We start from the raw sequence: 18,310 nt of genomic DNA, 5'->3' as shown, positions 1-18,310 counted from the left end.
GAACACCATCCCTACTGTGAAGCATGGGGGTGGTAGCATCATGCTTTGGGGGTGTTTTTCTGCACATGGGACAGGGCGACTGCACTGTATTAAGGAGAGGATGACCGGGGCCATGTATTGCGAGATTTTGGGGAACAACCTCCTTCCCTCAGTTAGAGCATTGAAGATGGGTCGAGGCTGGGTCTTCCAACATGACAATGACCCGAAGCACACAGCCAGGATAACCAAGGAGTGGCTCTGTAAGAAGCATATCAAGGTTCTGGCGTGGCCTAGCCAGTCTCCAGACCTAAACCCAATAGAGAATCTTTGGAGGGAGCTCAAACGCCGTGTTTCTCAGCGACAGCCCAGAAACCTGACTGATCTAGAGAAGATCTGTGTGGAGGAGTGGGCCAAAATCCCTCCTGCAGTGTGTGCAAACCTGGTGAAAAACTACAGGAAACGTTTGACCTCTGTAATTGCAAACAAAGGCTACTGTACCAAATATTAACATTGATTTTCTCAGGTGTTCAAATACTTATTTGCAGCTGTATTATACAAATAAATAGTTAAAAAATCATACATTGTGATTTCTGGATTTTTTTTTTTAGATTATGTCTTTCACAGTGGACATGCACCTACGATGACAATTTCAGACCCCTCCATGATTTCTAAGTGGGAGAACTTGCAAAATAGCAGGGTGTTCAAATACTTATTTTCCTCACTGTATATATATATATATATATATATATATTCACATATAGCATAATTCACTTGGGACTGATTTGATGTAATCTCATTTTATTAATTTCTTTCAAATTTTTCACAAATTGTAGGCTACTAATACAATCCTTAAATACAAAATTGTACTGTACAAAACTGTACTTCCATAATCTGAACAAAACAAAAAAAACTTCAATGTTTTCAGAAAAACTACAATGGTATTCAAAGCTACAACAAGCCCCTTTAATTAAGTGGAGAAAGCACCTTTCACATTAAAACTGAAGGTTCTGCCGCTGCTGTAAAAGACACAGATACTGGCCACCTTCTACACAAATTAAAATGTCTTCCTCATACCTGCAGAGTAGTCTATATAAAATGCATACTTGAGTCCAAACAAAAGAGTGAGCCTTTGGGTAACGTCTTCAAGAGTAATTGAGATGGACACCGTCTGGAGGTGCAGCTGGGTAGTTCCAGGTATCAACCGGAGAGAAGTCCTCGTATGTGCTGGTGTCCTACAAATGAACAGCAGAGTGAGGATTTTCTGCACCGATCCATGATCACCAGCTCAGAAAGCACACCAAAGCCTGTTTATTCAGAAGAGCTGGCTTTACCCCGTCACATAATAGTAACCTCTACAGTATTTTAAATAGCACTGTCTATGCCTGGAATGAAAAGTGCTCAAAATAACTTTATTCACACAGTACTGTGCAAAAGGTTTGGCAACTTGTTAAACAAGAGCTGCAACACTACTGTGGCAAGATTTTTTTTAATGATCCTGTTCAAAAGTGTATGAACCCTTGATTGTTAACACTGTGTCGTTCCCTGGATGATCCACAGCTGTTTTTGTGTTTTGTGATGGTTGTTCATGAGTCCCTTGTTCGTCCTCAACAGTTAAACTGCTCAATGTTCTTCAGAAAAATCCTCCAGCTCCTGCAAACTGTTCGGGTTTCCAGCATCTTCTGCCTATTTGAACCCTTTCCAGAATATACTGTATGATTCTGAGATGGATTGAAGGACTCAAACACAACTATTAAAAAAGGTTGAAACATTCACTGACGCTCCAGAAGGAAACACGACGCATTGAGTCAGGGGTGAACACTTTTGATTTGAGGATCAAGGTAAATTGTAATGTATTTGTTTTCATGGAAACATGTCAGTATCTTCTGTTGCTTCTGAAGGGCAGTACTAAATGGAAAAAATACATATATTTAAACAAAATTAAAAAAAATTGGCCCTCATCCTGTTCAAAAGTGTTCACCCCCTGGCTCTTCATGTGTCTTGTTTCTTTCTGGAGCATCAGTGAATGTTTGAAGCTTTTTTAATAGTTGTGTTTGAGTCCCTCAGTCGTCCTCAGTGTGAAAAGATGGATCTCAGAATCATACAGTCACTGCTGGAAATGGTTCAAATAGGCAAAAGATGCTGGAAACCCAAAAGTTTACAGGAGCTGGAGGATTTTTCTGAAGAACATTGAGCAGTTTAACTGTTCAGGACAACCATCACAAAGCAATAAAACAGCTGTGGATCATCCAGGGAACGACACACCAGGATTCAGAATCAAGGGTTCATAAACTTTTGATCAGGGTCATTTTAATAAATTCAGCTATTTGTTCAAATTGACTATATGTAAACATCTTTTATGTAAAATACCTTATTCAGGACAGTACTAAATAAAAAATATAACACGCATTTTGAATTCTCTTTTGTTAAAATGATTCACATTTTCATAGATTCTGCAAAGGGTTCACAAACTTTTTCTTGCAATAATTTCACAGTTACTCTCCAAATTAGTATATTAGTATATGAAGGCCAGAATCATAATAGTAATACAGCTACTGGTTTATTTTAAACATTATTGATAGACAATTTAATATTACAGAATAGTTGAAAGCTATCAATTTCAACATTTATTAGGCTTTAAAAAAAAAAAAAATTAATTACCCGTTCGACCACAGGAAAGAAAAACGCGAAATGTCCCACGGAGGCCTTATCTGCTTGAATTCGCCTGAAATGGCAAAATTATGGCAATATTAAAAAACATGGTTAACTATATAACTCACATGTCCCCACCATATCACATACTCTTTCATTTATATTCAATATTCAGTCAATGTGCAACATAAATACAGTTGGTCTTTCTCACAAATAAATTCCTTCAGAATTTCAAAATGTTTATTTAACTTTAATGGCCACCAGAAAAAACTTTAATCATTATAATTACAGTATTTTCCTTTACATACTTACAATATATCAAAGTAAATAACTTACCTCTGTTCGACCACATTAAACAAGAAGTCCAAAGTCCGTTTAAACGGTGCGCACGGCCGCGTGCTGCCCGCAATCGTCTGAGGCGCATGCGCAGATGAAATACCCTTTCAACCTACTCAGGGCATTCACGCATTCAGCGTGAGAAACACGCATTTCAACCAGTTCACACGCCACACCTTTTCTTTCCCACGCAGAGTAAGGGAAAACTTGTCTATCTATATACAATTAATAGACGATGCATCTGCATGTCGAGGGAAGTTTCCTGTCGAGTTATACAGGGTTAAATACCACCTACCAGCCAATCAGAAACGAGAATTCGTTGTTTCTGGGTAAATTACGTGCTGCACGCAGAAACTGAGAAAACGTCACCCTACAGCCTACACCAACTCAAATTAAAAAGCTTTCTAAACTACTTATGACCATCTTTACTAGAATTTATCACGAACTATTGTATGTATTGTTGTAAATATTGAATAACTTGTTTTAGAATTTATAATATATTATTTGTTTATTAAAGAGGATTTGTTTTTCCCTTACGATTTACATTACAACTGTGGCATGCTGTGTAGCCTACTATAGTTTCTTTTTGAAGGCTGCTATTTTTCATAAATTCTACAGATAAAGAAAAAAAGTTAACATTGGCCTTAGGCTACCATGGTTATAAGGAGCCATCAATAATCTAACCTCCTTATTGTAACAAAAGCTATTGGTAAAAAATTATAAGAAATAGCTATCCTGGGCTATGTAACTTAATGTTTCATAATACCAAATTGAAATTACAATCGACAAGAGCTTTAAAGTCTGCAGCTTAATGAATGATCAATTAAACAATTTGTTTTCCCCATGTGTAAAATGTATCCAGCTAATAACGACAGATATTAGGGAAAAACTGGCAGATTGCAGGGAATTAACATTTGCAATATAAGAAGATTTTAAGTAAAGTTCTTTTAGTGTAATTCTGTCAGAGAGATCAGGTTTTAGGTGTTTAAATAATATAAAATACATGCAGTTAGGTTATTAAATTAAATAAACAAGCTAACAAATACATCTCACAAGGGAGCGTGTCCATTAAATCCTGCTAAACGTCTCAAATATCAACCCCGCAATGTTCAAACCAAAACTACACCCTTGAAGCCCTTCATTTTTTAGGATTTTGATTTCCTGGACGAAATCAGTTACCTGTGATCCAAGATAGTGAGAGCTGATATGGGGATTTAGCCAAATTTGGTGCAAAATGATTAATGATTCAGTCAAAAACTCTCCAACTTCTTTGCAACCAGAAGCTTTAGCGTAGCTATGGCTAGCTGGAACTAAGGAAAGGACTAGAGATATATTTTCATTATTTTATATTTATTTAAAATTTTACTGTATTAAGTGGAGCAGCCCCGTGTTTAGGTTTAAAAACGAGTGGTCAACCAAATGGATGTTCATCACCACAGGCACAACCAGCTCGTACTTCTGAACAGGGAGAATGAAGTAGAACAGCCAAAGAACAGGCCCTTGAGTCGACAAGAGGCATCAGTTCTACTTGCGCTGGTCAATTATGATGAACAACAGGTTAAATTTGACTGTAGGAAAAACGTGAGTGAATGGAGTGGAAAACCTGTGTCTCCTCCCCTGACAGATGTAATCTCACTCACAAACTTCATAGCCCTGCTACATACAGTAAGAGAACTTGCTATGATTTTAGTACAGGTACATGACAGAACATACTGACAACTCAGTCAAAATGAATAATGTCAACAGAGTAATATGAACTAAGTAACAGTGCATTATGTTTCACAGTGAAGTATTTCTTACCCAGTTTTTGATTGACCTGTCTGTGTGCATGACCTATTCCATGTTTTTATTAATCCTTTTCTGGGTGTATTCAGCTGCTGTCCCAACTGTAGCTTTTAATCTTTGACCAACTATCGTCTCTGTCCCTTAACCTCTCTCATTAATTTACAGTGGCCACACAAATTATTTGGACAGTTATCCTATCAGCAAACTTCCATGATGTTCATAAGGTTTTTCATAAAATGCTAGATAAACTGGTATTTGCTCTGTAGAAAAACACATTTAACACAACTCTAAAGAGATATTGTGCACTAAAATAAATACATCAGACTGTTACGTGAACATACCCCTCTAAATGGCAACAAACTAGAATTTTTTCAAGTTCAAATTGTCAAAGTTAGTAGAACATGTCCATGGCTAATGTGCTGAAGTTCACTTGTGGTTCCTCTACTAGGGGCACCTGTGTGAACTCATCTTAATGGTGCTGCTGATAGGGCCCTTTCTGAGTGAGGACGATAGGCACATGCTAGAACAAGAGGACATTTTCTGTCCCACACATTACATTTCAAATAATCCATACGGAAAATCCTAAAACATGCACTTGTGGTGTATACTATACTTGTCCTGAGACTAAATATAAATATCATGGTAGAAAAAGTGGTTCCAAAATATTATCTAAAATATCAAATAGCCCCCTAAAATGGCATTTTTCTCTTTTCCCATTCTTGATGACCAACTTACATATCAAATATAACAGTTTAAATGACTTTTTAATCTATTTTTTTCTGGTTTAATATTGTCTAATGTCTTTGTCAAAATAGTTTGAGCATCAACATGTTTTAAATAACTGCAATTATGCACTAAAGTTGTGTCCTACAACATGCGCACAACCCTGTTACTGAAATCTGTGTAGTCCTGTTGAGGAAGATAAAAAACAGTTGAGTCACATGAGGAAATTACGTCATCAAGCCGTTTGCTAACACCATGGCTAGAGCAAAGGTAAGGCTTTTCTTCTATTTTTCATTTGTTTGCAATCTTTTCAGCTTTGATTGAGTGTGCCTCTCTAACCAATGCAATCCTGTTTCCCATGAGCTGGTTTTTGAAGCACATTGGCTGATCTCAGCCCTCAGCTGGACGTTGAACGTGAAGAAGCTCAGCTAGGTAAGAGATCCCTAACCCCTTACCCCAACCCTAACCCTAACCCTAACCCATAACCAGACAACAGTCACAAAACACAAGGTCCAACAGTATCAAAGCCTTCCTTAGGCTAATGAGAGGGACAAATCATGGGTCAGATGTGCTTGGGAGGAGATTGATACGGGCTCTAACTGAGGCTCATAGGAAGAACATAGGGTCATGCTCAGAGGATGTGTTTGAAGAAGATGGAAGGGCAGACATTTGTTCAACAAAGATTTTAAGAAAAGAGTCACAAATTTACAGGGGTTTGTAAAGAACCTAAGGCCTGTGACATTATTAGAAACCATGTCAAAAATAAACTCAGTACTTGCATATTTTACAGTGCTGTACATTTCAGATACACACGTTGTCTGTGAGTCCAATACTGTCCCAATAAGGCGAAAGATAACAAGTAATCCTAAAATAACTTTTGATTGAAGTATGCTTTAAAGAGACATTGAACCCAATGTTTACTTTCATGTCAGCACCCAGTAAGACAGATTCTAGAGCTATTTATTGTACTCACCTCTCATCTACAAGGTATGCATTTTTGTCTATGAAACCGTATTGTAGCCATCAGTGTGATGTTTGCTATGACTGTCAAGGACTGCTGCATGAAACCATGTATTGCTACTTACTACACAGTATAAAATATGCTAAATAAGTTATCAAAGTATTTGTATGGCTAGTTAATGGGTGGGAATTTCTATTTTGCTGCTGTTTAAATGACATATAAACATAAATGTATATCTTTCTTTTAGGCAATGTGATCTTGGGTGATGAAAAAGGAGGGCTGCCAAAGCAAAATTTGTGTCCAGAAATACTGATTGATACTGAATACAGAAATAATGATTGAAAAAGTACCACCCATTTCCCAGACCCAGTGCCAATAAGTTGCTTAAGCTAATCTCAGGCACATCCAGTTTGTGGTCTTTTTGACATGTATAATTGTTCTTATTCCTTCTCATCCTGTTGATACTTCGTGGAAGATGAAATATTATTAAACAACATTCCTGTGGTCCTGAGTATTTATTTGTCACATGTATGCCATGTTCTACAATCAAAAGTAATGTATCCCCGGCCTCTACCATGTTACTATTTCATTTTATTGAAATAATCTTGAATGATTTAGATAAATCAAGCCTTGAACGGCTCATAAACATAAACGATGGGAGCCGAGTCGCGGCTGGAGTGGAGCCGTTCTTTCTGTCGTTCTTTTTTTCCTATGCGTGTTTCACACAGATGCACACAAATTAGCTCCTCCGCGAGACAGAACAGTTATAGGGGGAGGGGCGCACCCAGCGCAGGGGTGCTACTGCCTAACAGCATGATGATAGTTGTGCATGCATCCTTCACGTGAGTACTCCAGTGGAAAAAAACCCTGCGTGCCTCTGTCATTGGGTAGGAGCAGAGCCATGACTTGTGCACGCTGCCGTCACATGCTTACTCCAGTTAAAAAAAAAAAAAAAAAAAAAAAAAACGTGCCAGTGTCATGTAGACATCTCCATTTTATTTATTCTAATTTAATCTACAGTATATATTTAAAACTTTAAATATTTTTTGTTTTCTATCAAAATAATGTGTGTGATAACAATGTTCTTGTGTGGAAGTGTTTGTAGTAAAAGCTGTTTTGCACAGAAATTCATTGCAGCCGGCTTTGTTTTTGATGTTTATTTGTGAGTAGGTATTGTATGAATAACATAAGTCAACGTAGCTTTACACATACACACACTTTGTACTAAAGGTAAATCCAAAATAGTGATGTCACTGTCTAAGCAGAGGGATGTTGTGAAACCCTATGGAATATAGTCCACACATGACAAATGAGGTAATAATCAATATTTCAGAATAATTCAAACTCAGATATTGGTGTGTGATATCTGAGTTTTAATTATTTGACTACAAATCTCACCTCATCATTCCTCCCAGTGATTATTTCCAGGATAAACTGAGATGCCCCCAAGCTGGCTTCTTAAAACTGACTAAATAAAAAAGAGCCAAAAGAGCCGATCTTTTGAACGGCTCTTTGAAAGGAACGGATCGCCAAGATCTGGATCCCCTCAAAGAGCCATAAATCCCATCACTATTGTAAAGGTGTGTTAGGCTGAGTCAATTGTCTCTGGCTGAGTTGAGGCCAGGCCTGTGCCTCTGAGAGAAGTTGAGAGTGGGGTAGGGGAGGAGGCGCACACAGGTGTGGGGGAGGGGAGACACACATCTTATGCTCTACTAATTAATACAAACCAGTTTTAGCTACTTCACACTAATTCGTCCTGTAACATAGATGACAGAGAATAATCACCTACATCTATTACAATTTCCAACTTTGTTTTAAAGAGTATGTTAACCTCTCCCTAAAACCCTATTTTTGTTTTATTTGTGCCAAGATTGACTATTAATCGAGCAATATTGACTCCATTTTGAGTCGAAACATTCAGTGAAAAAGTCCCTACAGCTAGAGTGGCGCGCGCGCTTTGGGATGGGGGTTGGGTAGCTGTCAATCAACCCTGACCAGACAGACAGAGCGAGGTGATGGATGATCGTCACGACGACAGAGCTAACGTTACCGCGAGGATGAAGATGTACGAACAGCCACAGCAAGAAAAAACACAGGTAAGACATATTTCAACATTTTACTGCAAGTATTTGAGCTGTTTCTGGAGTCTGGCCTAGCCGTCAGGAGCAACCGTTAAAATGATCGAATTAAACTCTTTAATCTTATTTCTTATTTGCCAACCATTTTGAGGATCAATTTATATTCAAGTCATTTCTTAAGCATAAGTTAAATGCCTAACGTTATAGTAACTACTCTGTTTTTAGGGGTTGATGCTTTATGCAGTTTTGATATCATAAACAGATTATTCTTTGAATCATTTATTCAGGTGTTTGCACTGTTTGGCACACAGACATTTGAAAATTGATCTTAGAAAAGTAAACTGGATATTTTTAGATAATTCCTGTTACCATACAGACTAAACCATTAATAATTTCATTAAGATTTTAGTTCTAATCTGATTAGAGCTGCTAGAAAATATTATCCTCATCATTGAGTCATCTGAAAGTAATAACTTAGTCAGTAAATTGCTAGAAAACTCGACCTGTTTGTTTTCTCAGAAGAACAAAACATTTAATCATTGAAAAGGAAAAAATAGTGCTTGAACAGCTCTTGTCAAGTTACTGAATTTGACTTTCCTTGTGTGTATTGATCAGATCAGTGTAATGTCAGGTTAACTCTTGAGTGAAGCTGGTTTGTAATGGAGAAACACAGTATGTGTCAGTCTAATTTACTTTATCTGATAGGTTTAGGTCTACTTCAGGCCAAACTGATTTTTCTTAGCATTTTAACTGACCTTTTAGGCTAATTTGTTAGAGCAATTAGCCAAAATATCCTGGATTAAACACATTCACTCAAGTTACAATATCTTTATGGATACTAGTAATTTGTAATGCATTTCAGTTTCATCAACTATGTACAATTCATAAATTCAAGTATACCATTGCAATTTTAATTAATTGATGACTTTATTAGTGGTGATCTTGCTTAATGATAATTGTTTGTTTCACAGATAATAGAAGCAAAGAACAATAATGAGTCCAACGACATGACGGTGAGTAATTATTTACAGAATTTTCATTTTTGGGTGAACTTACCCTTTAATACAATGCACTCCATTGCACCAACAACTCAATAATAAACACAAAGTAGGATTGCATGACGTTGCACACATGTATGTAATGAAATCGATGTTAAATTGACATGCAAATAGTAAAGTCGAAGTTATAGACAAAGAAAATGTTATTCCTGCTGTGCTCTAATTTATAGTTTAAATTTGAGATTTATTAGTACAAGTAATAAAGGGTCCCCAGGGACAGAGCAAAGGCATGTGCATAATTTACTTTTCCTATTACCTAAAATTGTCCTTACCACATTTTGTTATTAATTGCATATGTGTAAAACCAACTGTATCCCATGTGCAAGACAAAAAAGAAAAATATGGATGTCAGTGACAGTTTATTACATAGTGGTTGTACTTACAGGCATCAGAGAGCAATCCAGTTAAACGGAGAAAGAGAGAGCAACATAGTACAGGCCGAACAGAGAGAGGAGAAGGAGATGACCAGGTAAGCGTTTCAACTGGGATTTCATTGAGCTGTAATGGTGTCTAATAGAGCCACAATATGGATGTCAGTGACAGTTTATTACATAGTGGTTGTACTTACAGGCATCAGAGAGCAATCCAGTTAAACGGAGAAAGAGAGAGCAACATAGTACAGGCCGAACAGAGAGAGGAGAAGGAGATGACCAGGTAAGCGTTTCAACTGGGATTTCATTGAGCTGTAATGGTGTCTAATAGAGACACAATATGGATGTCAGTGACAGTTTATTACATAGTGGTTGTACTTACAGGCATCAGAGGGCGATCCAGTTAAACGGAGAAAGAGAGAGCAACATAGTACAGGCCGAACAGAGAGAGGAGAAGGAGATGACCAGGTAAGCGTTTCAACTGGGATTTCATTGAGCTGTAATGGTGTCTAATAGACAGTGGTGGAATGTAACAAAGTAAAAATACTTTGTTACTTTACTTAAGTACATTTTTCACGTTTCTGTGCTTTACTTAAGTACAATCAATAGTGCATACTTTTGACTTTTACTTCGTTACTTTTTGCAGCAATTATTATACTTTCTACTCCATACATTTCTACGTTTCGTTACATTTTCGTTACATTTTCTGATCAGTTTTCCCCTTGCCAAAACAGGGATTGAAAAAAATCTCCATGTTTTCGGTGCTGACGCGTTCATGTAACATGTAACTGTGGCGCTGCCAATAAAGCACCTAAAAGCTGTCACAAAGAACCGGCAAAAGTAATGATTATGAATAGCCTATGTAAAATATAACAAGAAGACATTTTAATTGATGCTGACGCGCGATCTTTGCAGTGAACATGCCAGAGAGAAATGCACATTTCATACGGATTACATGCAGAGAACAGTCTGTTTTCTATTCGTTTTGAATTGTTCTGTTTAAAAGTACACATTTCAAGCTTTCTATATATACAGTATATATACGTCTCAGGTCTGTGAGGCAAGTACAGACCTGAGTTTCGGTTCATGAGTTTCACCAGTTCAAGCGCCCGTGCCTCCGTGTCCTGATCTATTTTCTGCTATATTTACTTATTTATTTAATCCAGGCAATTTGGTTGATGAAACATTGATTAAAATTAAGATACAATTAATACGAAACGAAATTCACTTTAAAGAAGGGCTTCTGAGGTCTCTGTGAACGTTTTAAAGCAGTATTTTAGTGCCGCTTTCAGAGCGCTCACGTGCGTAACAGAGAACTGACACGTGCGTAACATTGTTTTTTCCTCATAAATGTGAACACAAAAAATAAAATGAATATTTTAAGTTCTGTGGAGAGCCAACCCTTCTTCATCCGGTGGGTATATTACTTTTGGTTTGCGCAGTGAAATTCACAGAATTACTAAAAAGTAAAAAATATTTTGCCACCTAAAAGTAGAGATGTTCCGATACCCTTTTTTCCTTCCATATACCGATTCCGATACCTGGACTCAGGGTATCGGCCGATACCGAGTACTAATCCGATACCTGTGTGTATATCTATACAGCTGCAATTCATACTAGCTCTGTATGAATTGATAGAATTATTTTATAAAAGGTATTTTAGTTTTACAATATAACTATATAAAAAAGTGCAACAAATAAATCTAGGAATCTAAAAATTTATATATGAATAATAGGGGTCCACAAAATTCACGGTTTGGTTCGATACCATACACTGGTGTCCCGGTTCGGTACGTTTTCAATACAGCAAAAGGAAAGAAATGCCAGAGAAATTTCCTTGATTTACCTTTTTCATTTATTTATTTATTATTAAAACTAACATCATAAAGTATGATAATTTTTTTACTTTGGGCAATGATGGAGCTATACTTGCAGGGTTCCCGCGGGGTCTTAAAAAGTCTTAAAATGTCTTAAATTCTGAACTTTAAATTTAAGGCCTTAAAACGTCTTAAAAACAGCCAGATTTTCATCCGCGGTCTTAAATTTCATTTAGTCAGGTCTTAAAAAAGATTTTACCCTCGTTCATTTCCAGAAACGCTGGCCGCAGAAAGTTATTACAAAGTAGCAAAAAAGTATCGAAGTCGCTAGCCAAGAGGCAGTTCACATATCGCGTCTTTTTCGCGCTCAAGCTCATTCAAATGTAGGCGCGCGGTAAGCACGCTTATAATTGAAGCGACGCGCTCGTTTTTTTTTCCAGGCGCAGCGACATGAAAAAAGACATGAAGGATGCGGGTGCACCCAAACACTACGGGTGTTTTTCTCTTCTCCGTAAATAAATCTTGTAACAGAGCTACAGCAAGTGTTTTTCGGCGGCGGAAATCCATTAGCCACTAAAACTTTTTTGTCATTGTGGAGTTGCATAGCAACGACAGACGCCACGGGAAAATCGGACCGAATTTTACTATTAATAATAAAAGATAAGCTAAAGTGTATTGTAAATGTCACTAAATCATTTTTTATAAAAAGAATGAGTCAAAAAAGATAAATTAAAGTCTGAAATATGTGAGGTTTATCTTTTTATAAAAAAAGATACTTGACTTTTTGTCAACTATTTGAACTTGTACATGTTAGTATATAACATGTTGCAAGACACTTAAAATCTGGCTAGCATTTTTAATCGTATTATTTTAATGTTTATGTTAGTGCGTATTGATGCTAATTTTATTTGTTATTTGCTGTTTTTCGACATAAAACTTGGTGAATTGATTTCATTGTGTAGTATTAGTACTTTTTGAACAGGATTCTGTGATAACAGTGATCATTTTTGGCACTATAATAATTAAATTAAATATTCATGCCATTTCATCTCTAGTTATGATCAACTAAAATCAACTAATTATGTGTTTTTTACAGTATAGGCCTATAATATGCAAAGTACAATTTTCTATAAAAAAAACAGAAATCTGATTCTGTTATTTTCTCTGACACGCGTTGTTGGGTCTGGAAGGTTACTAATGTGATTGCTTTATCTGTAAATTAAGTTAATGCTTTTTCAATTACTGAATTCATTGAAATAAAATGAATTCTTTGATTTTAATATTTTTTTGGCAATGCGTCATGTAGGTCTTAAATTTCAATCTTTATGGTCTTAAAATGTCTTAAAAAGGTCTTAAATTTGACTAACTGAAACCTGCAGGAACCCTGACTTGACATAAAACAAAAACAGCTCCTTATAAAAAAATTAAATGTAAGATTTTTTTGTGTCACGTCCATTACGGATTCGACTAGTATTTTTCTAATGTCTGGACTTTTTTATTAAAGGAGAACTCCGGTCAATTTTAACATTGAGCTCATTTTTTTGTAAATTTGGAGTGCTGTCAATACAGAGAACTACGACAAAAAACGTGTTGCCTATACCATGTTATCCTCTTTTTAAAATTTGCACCCTGTTGACTTCAATGGGGCAAGTTTTAAACCTGCTTTTAGCCTCTTAACATCCTTGATGTGTCATTACAAGTGCACAGGTCATGTGAGTGATTCCTTCAGAGTGAACGCGGGTGAATCTGACTGCAGTAGATGTGAAAGATATGAATAAAAATGAAGCTAATTCGGCCAGCGCTCATACCTGTATTTATTTCCTGTTTTCGGTCGAAGTCCATAGTAGTTGATTGTCGAGTTCACACGCGTGATCATAGGTAACTAAGTAACAGTGGAGAACTCGACAATCGACTACTATGGACTTCGACCGAAAACAGGATGTAAATACAGGTATGTGCGCTGGCAGAATAAACTTCATTTTTATTCATATCTTTCACATCTACTGCAGTCAGATTCACCATGTTCACTCTGAAGGAATCACTCACATGACCTGTGCACTTGTAATGACACATCAAGGATGTTAAGAGGCTAAAAGCAGGTTTAAAACTTGCCCCATTGAAGTCAACAGGGTGCAAATTTTAAAAAGAGGATAACACGGTGTAGGCAACACAGATTTTTGTCGTTGTTCTCTGTACTGACAGCACTCCAAATTTACAAAAAAATGAGCTCAATGTTAAAATTGACTGGAGTTCTCCTTTAATAAAGAAGTCCAGACATTAGAAAAATACTAGTCAAATCCGTAATGGACGTGACACAAAAAAATCTTTAACTTTTAGGTGGCAAAATATTTTTTACTTTTTAGTAATTCTGTGAATTTGTACAATGATCTGATTCAGCTTGTTTTCTCGAGCTGATATGGGGGCGTTCACAGTTTGCACGGATTGCTCAGTCATTTGCGTTTGAATAGCGCGCGCTCTCCGAGGGTGGAGTCACATTACAAGTAATTAGATGAGATGAGAACGACTGACATCTCGCTCTTTTCTTACAGATTACATGAACTGAGAATATTTGTTTTTTTATATAAATTACTTCATTTAAAAGAAGAGAATTCAAGCTTCATGCCTGTGTGTCTGTATGCCTGTTTGACTGAGTATTCGCTGAGTTAGTTCATTTTCGGACGCGTTTCAGAATGGACTACACGGACAGAGAGAAGGCAGAACTCGCTTCGTGTTTATTTTTCTTTATTTGGCAAAAAACACAACACTTTGTTTTTATTGTGAGTATACACAAAAATAATACACATTTAACAGAATCGATTGATGTATGAAACTCCTATGGAAAATCAAAGTCAACAGAGTATTTATGAGTTTCTTTTACACTGATAAAAAAAAAAGCGAGCTGGTATCGCCGGCGATACCGCCGACCTCTGGGGGTTTAAGTACATTTAAAATCAGGTACTTTTTACTTAAGTAGGGTTTTCATTGTGGTACTTTTACTTTTACTAAAGTAAATATGTCTCTGTTTATTTGTACTTTTACTTAAGTACTGAGATTCAGTACTTCCTCCACCACTGCTAATAGAGCCACAATATGGATGTCAGTGACAGTTTATTACATAGTGGTTGTACTTACAGGCATCAGAGGGCGATCCAGTTAAACGGAGAAAGAGAGAGCAACATAGTACAGGCCGAACAGAGAGAGGAGAAGGAGATGACCAGGTAAGCGTTTCAACTGGGATTTCATTGAGCTGTAATGGTGTCTAATAGAGCCACAATATGGATGTCAGTGACAGTTTATTACATAGTGGTTGTACTTACAGGCATCAGAGGGCGATCCAGTTAAACGGAGAAAGAGAGAGCAACATAGTACAGGCCGAACAGAGAGAGGAGAAGGAGATGACCAGGTAAGCGTTTCAACTGGGATTTCATTGAGCTGTAATGGTGTCTAATAGAGACACAATATGGATGTCAGTGACAGTTTATTACATAGTGGTTGTACTTACAGGCATCAGAGGGCGATCCAGTTAAACGGAGAAAGAGAGAGCAACATAGTACAGGCCGAACAGAGAGAGGAGAAGGAGATGACCAGGTAAGCGTTTCAACTGGGATTTCATTGAGCTGTAATGGTGTCTAATAGAGCCACAATATGGATGTCAGTGACAGTTTATTACATAGTGGTTGTACTTACAGGCATCAGAGGGCGATCCAGTTAAACGGAGAAAGAGAGAGCAACATAGTACAGGCCGAACAGAGAGAGGAGAAGGAGATGACCAGGTAAGCGTTTCAACTGGGATTTCATTGAGCTGTAATGGTGTCTAATAGAGACACAATATGGATGTCAGTGACAGTTTATTACATAGTGGTTGTACTTACAGGCATCAGAGGGCGATCCAGTTAAACGGAGAAAGAGAGAGCAACATAGTACAGGCCGAACAGAGAGAGGAGAAGGAGATGACCAGGTAAGCGTTTCAACTGGGATTTCATTGAGCTGTAATGGTGTCTAATAGAGACACAATATGGATGTCAGTGACAGTTTATTACATAGTGGTTGTACTTACAGGCATCAGAGGGCGATCCAGTTAAACGGAGAAAGAGAGAGCAACATAGTACAGGCCGAACAGAGAGAGGAGAAGGAGATGACCAGGTAAGCCTTTCAACTGGGATTTCATTGAGCTGTAATGGTGTCTAATAGAGACACAATATGGATGTCAGTAGCTATGTTTCCATCCAGAGTTGCGAATTTAACTTATGCGCAAAATTGCACTATCGCATAAAACATTTGCGAATAAAGCACCGTTTCCATCCAGTGAGTCGACATAATCGCCACTTCCTGATAAACTGCCGCTAAAAAAATCACTAAGAAACATAGGAGAAACCACCATATATAATAATTTACGTATATAATATATTATTTGTGTCTCAGTGCTTGCAGATGAAACGCAATAAACATGTTGTCTTGCTTTCGGAGGCAGATGCTGCTGTTTGGGAACGCAGTCATGTAAGACAGTTCTAGGAGGGAAATATACCGAGAATCTTTGACCACAGACTTCTGAATGACCAAAACAGCATTTCAGATGCTTTGCAACAAGATGTTTCCGCTGGTTAGTAGTACAGTTATGCTGTTGCGTCGCGCAAAGTCACGTGATTTTTTTTTTATGCGCATCAAGGAATTTATTCGGTAAATGCATTTCCATCGTAGTTTATGCGCATGTTTTCGTATCGGATAGAAAATTTATCCAACTCAAACAAGCGCATAAGTTTTTTATGCGCATTTTTAGAATTTATGCGCATCTTGCCATTTCCATTTAGCAGTTTTTGATGCGATATCCCAAAATGTGCATAAAAATAGGTGGATGGAAACATAGCTATTGAGAAATTCTCTTTTTATTTATCGAAACATCTCAAAGCATACCATTGTTCTAACAGAATAGTATCAGTTAGGCTGGCCTTAAATCTATAGTATAGTCGTTTACAACATGACTGCAGAGAACATGATCTTGGAAATACCCAATGTAGATTTCATAGTCTCAAATTTTAGAGCACCCCTATTTAAATTTTATTTATTTTTTAAATCAGCCTATTATCATGATTTTTTTTAATGTAAAAACCAACACAAGTGGACCTCAGACAACAATATAAAAAAATTAAAAAGTCAGTTCATGATCCCTTTTAAAACAACATTTAAGTCAACATGACATTTTTAGAGAGAGAAAATTAACAATAAAACAAAGGAGTTTTGTTCATTATTTCTGTCACAACACTGTATGAACGAGGACACAGAGATAACGTGACAGTACCCCCTCCTCCACGGCCAGCTCCTGAGGGCCGTACACCCCGACGACGAGGGCGACCCCTAGGACGGGGGGCTGGACGATCCGGGTGTTCGCGGTGAAAGTCTTGGAGGAGCGTGGGGTCTAAGATGTCGTCCCGGTGTACCCAACAGCGCTCCTCCGGTCCGAACCCCTCCCAGTCCACGAGATACTGCAGTTGGCCCCCCCGTCGTCGGGAATCCAGAATGGTGTGGACCTGATACACGGCTTCATCTGTGAGGTCCACTGGAGGAGGAGGAGGCGGCACTTTACCAGCATCAGCTTCTGTGGAAGGGGAAGAGAGAGGTGCAGTGTAAGGTTTTAACAGTGACACATGAAAAGTGGGTGCAATCCTGTAATGACGGGGTAGTGCGAGCCGATACGTGACTTCATTGACCTGCCTCAGTACCGCAAATGAACCTATAAACCTGGGACTCAGCTTATTGGAGGGCAGCCGGAGGCGAATATCCCTGGTGGAGAGCCACACCAGCTGGCCAGGGGTACAGTGGGGTGTGGCTCTACGACGAGCGTCGGCCTGCTGTTGGAACCTCCGGACTGCCCCCTGTAGATGGACATGGGCTGAGTCCCAGACCCTCTCACTCTCAGTGAACCAGTGTTGGACCGCTGGAACGTCCGATGGTTCTCCTGTCCAAGGAAACAGAGGTGGATGATACCCTAGAACGCACTGGAACGGCGTCAGCCCTGTGGATGTTTGACGTAGAGAGTTCTGGGCATACTCTGCCCATGGGAGGTACTGGTTCCAGCGGTCCTGTGCTTCATGGCAGTAGGTCCTCAGGTACCTCCCGATCTCCTGGATCTTACGTTCCGCTTGACCGTTAGATTGTGGATGGTACCCCGACGTCAAGCTGACTGATACCCCCAGAAGTTTGAAGAATGATTTCCAGACTCTTGATATGAACTGTGGTCCCCGATCCGATACAATATCCTCCGGTATTCCGAAATGGCGGAAGATCTCGGTAAATAACATTTCTGCTGTCTTGAAGGCTGTGGGAAGGCCGGAGAGGGATATCAGTTTACAGGACTTGGAAAATCGGTCAACGACTACTAGAATGCAGATCTTGGAGTCGGATGATGGCAGATCGGTGACGAAATCCACGGCTAGATGGGACCAGGGTCTGTTCGGAAGGGGTAGTGGCATGAGCTTCCCTTCTGGGAGACGTCGGGGTACTTTGGCCATAGCACAAGCGGTGCATCCCTGCATGTATCGGGAGGTATCCTGAGCCA

The 18,310-nt window shown here is 38.3% G+C and overlaps 3 protein-coding genes and 1 long non-coding RNA gene across 4 annotated transcripts in view; 3 read left to right on the top strand and 1 right to left on the bottom strand.

The window, feature by feature from the left end:
- Positions 1–18,310, top strand: part of LOC311289216 (tripartite motif-containing protein 16-like) — a 696,468-nt gene that overhangs the window by 552,903 nt on the left and 125,255 nt on the right. The window lies entirely within an intron of this gene.
- The window catches only part of LOC311289206 (NACHT, LRR and PYD domains-containing protein 3-like), a 216,782-nt gene that overhangs the window by 73,292 nt on the left and 125,180 nt on the right, over positions 1–18,310 (top strand). The gene's annotated exons all lie outside the window — the stretch shown is intronic.
- Positions 764–3,220, bottom strand: LOC311289199. Its single transcript, XR_014627081.1, has 3 exons — positions 2,965–3,220; positions 2,638–2,701; positions 764–1,211 (listed from the first exon to the last, which is right to left on the bottom strand). It is a non-coding gene; the product is annotated as an uncharacterized lncRNA (long non-coding RNA).
- LOC311289081 (uncharacterized protein) overlaps positions 14,848–18,310 on the top strand; it is a gene marked incomplete at its 5' end in the record, with an annotated part of 29,053 nt that continues 25,590 nt past the window's right edge. Inside the window, 6 exons of the mRNA XM_084406840.1 lie at positions 14,848–14,975; positions 15,077–15,160; positions 15,262–15,345; positions 15,447–15,530; positions 15,632–15,715; positions 15,817–15,900. Coding sequence (XP_084262966.1) covers positions 14,848–14,975; positions 15,077–15,160; positions 15,262–15,345; positions 15,447–15,530; positions 15,632–15,715; positions 15,817–15,900 — 548 coding nt within the window. The remainder of the gene's footprint in view (positions 14,976–15,076; positions 15,161–15,261; positions 15,346–15,446; positions 15,531–15,631; positions 15,716–15,816; positions 15,901–18,310) is intronic.

This window comes from Rutilus rutilus (genome assembly GCF_951802725.1).
Source record: "Rutilus rutilus genome assembly, chromosome: 4".
Classification (NCBI taxonomy): domain Eukaryota; kingdom Metazoa; phylum Chordata; class Actinopteri; order Cypriniformes; family Leuciscidae; genus Rutilus; species Rutilus rutilus.
The sequence above is the reverse complement of the archived record's forward strand: the minus strand, read 5'-3'. Positions and strand labels throughout refer to the sequence as shown.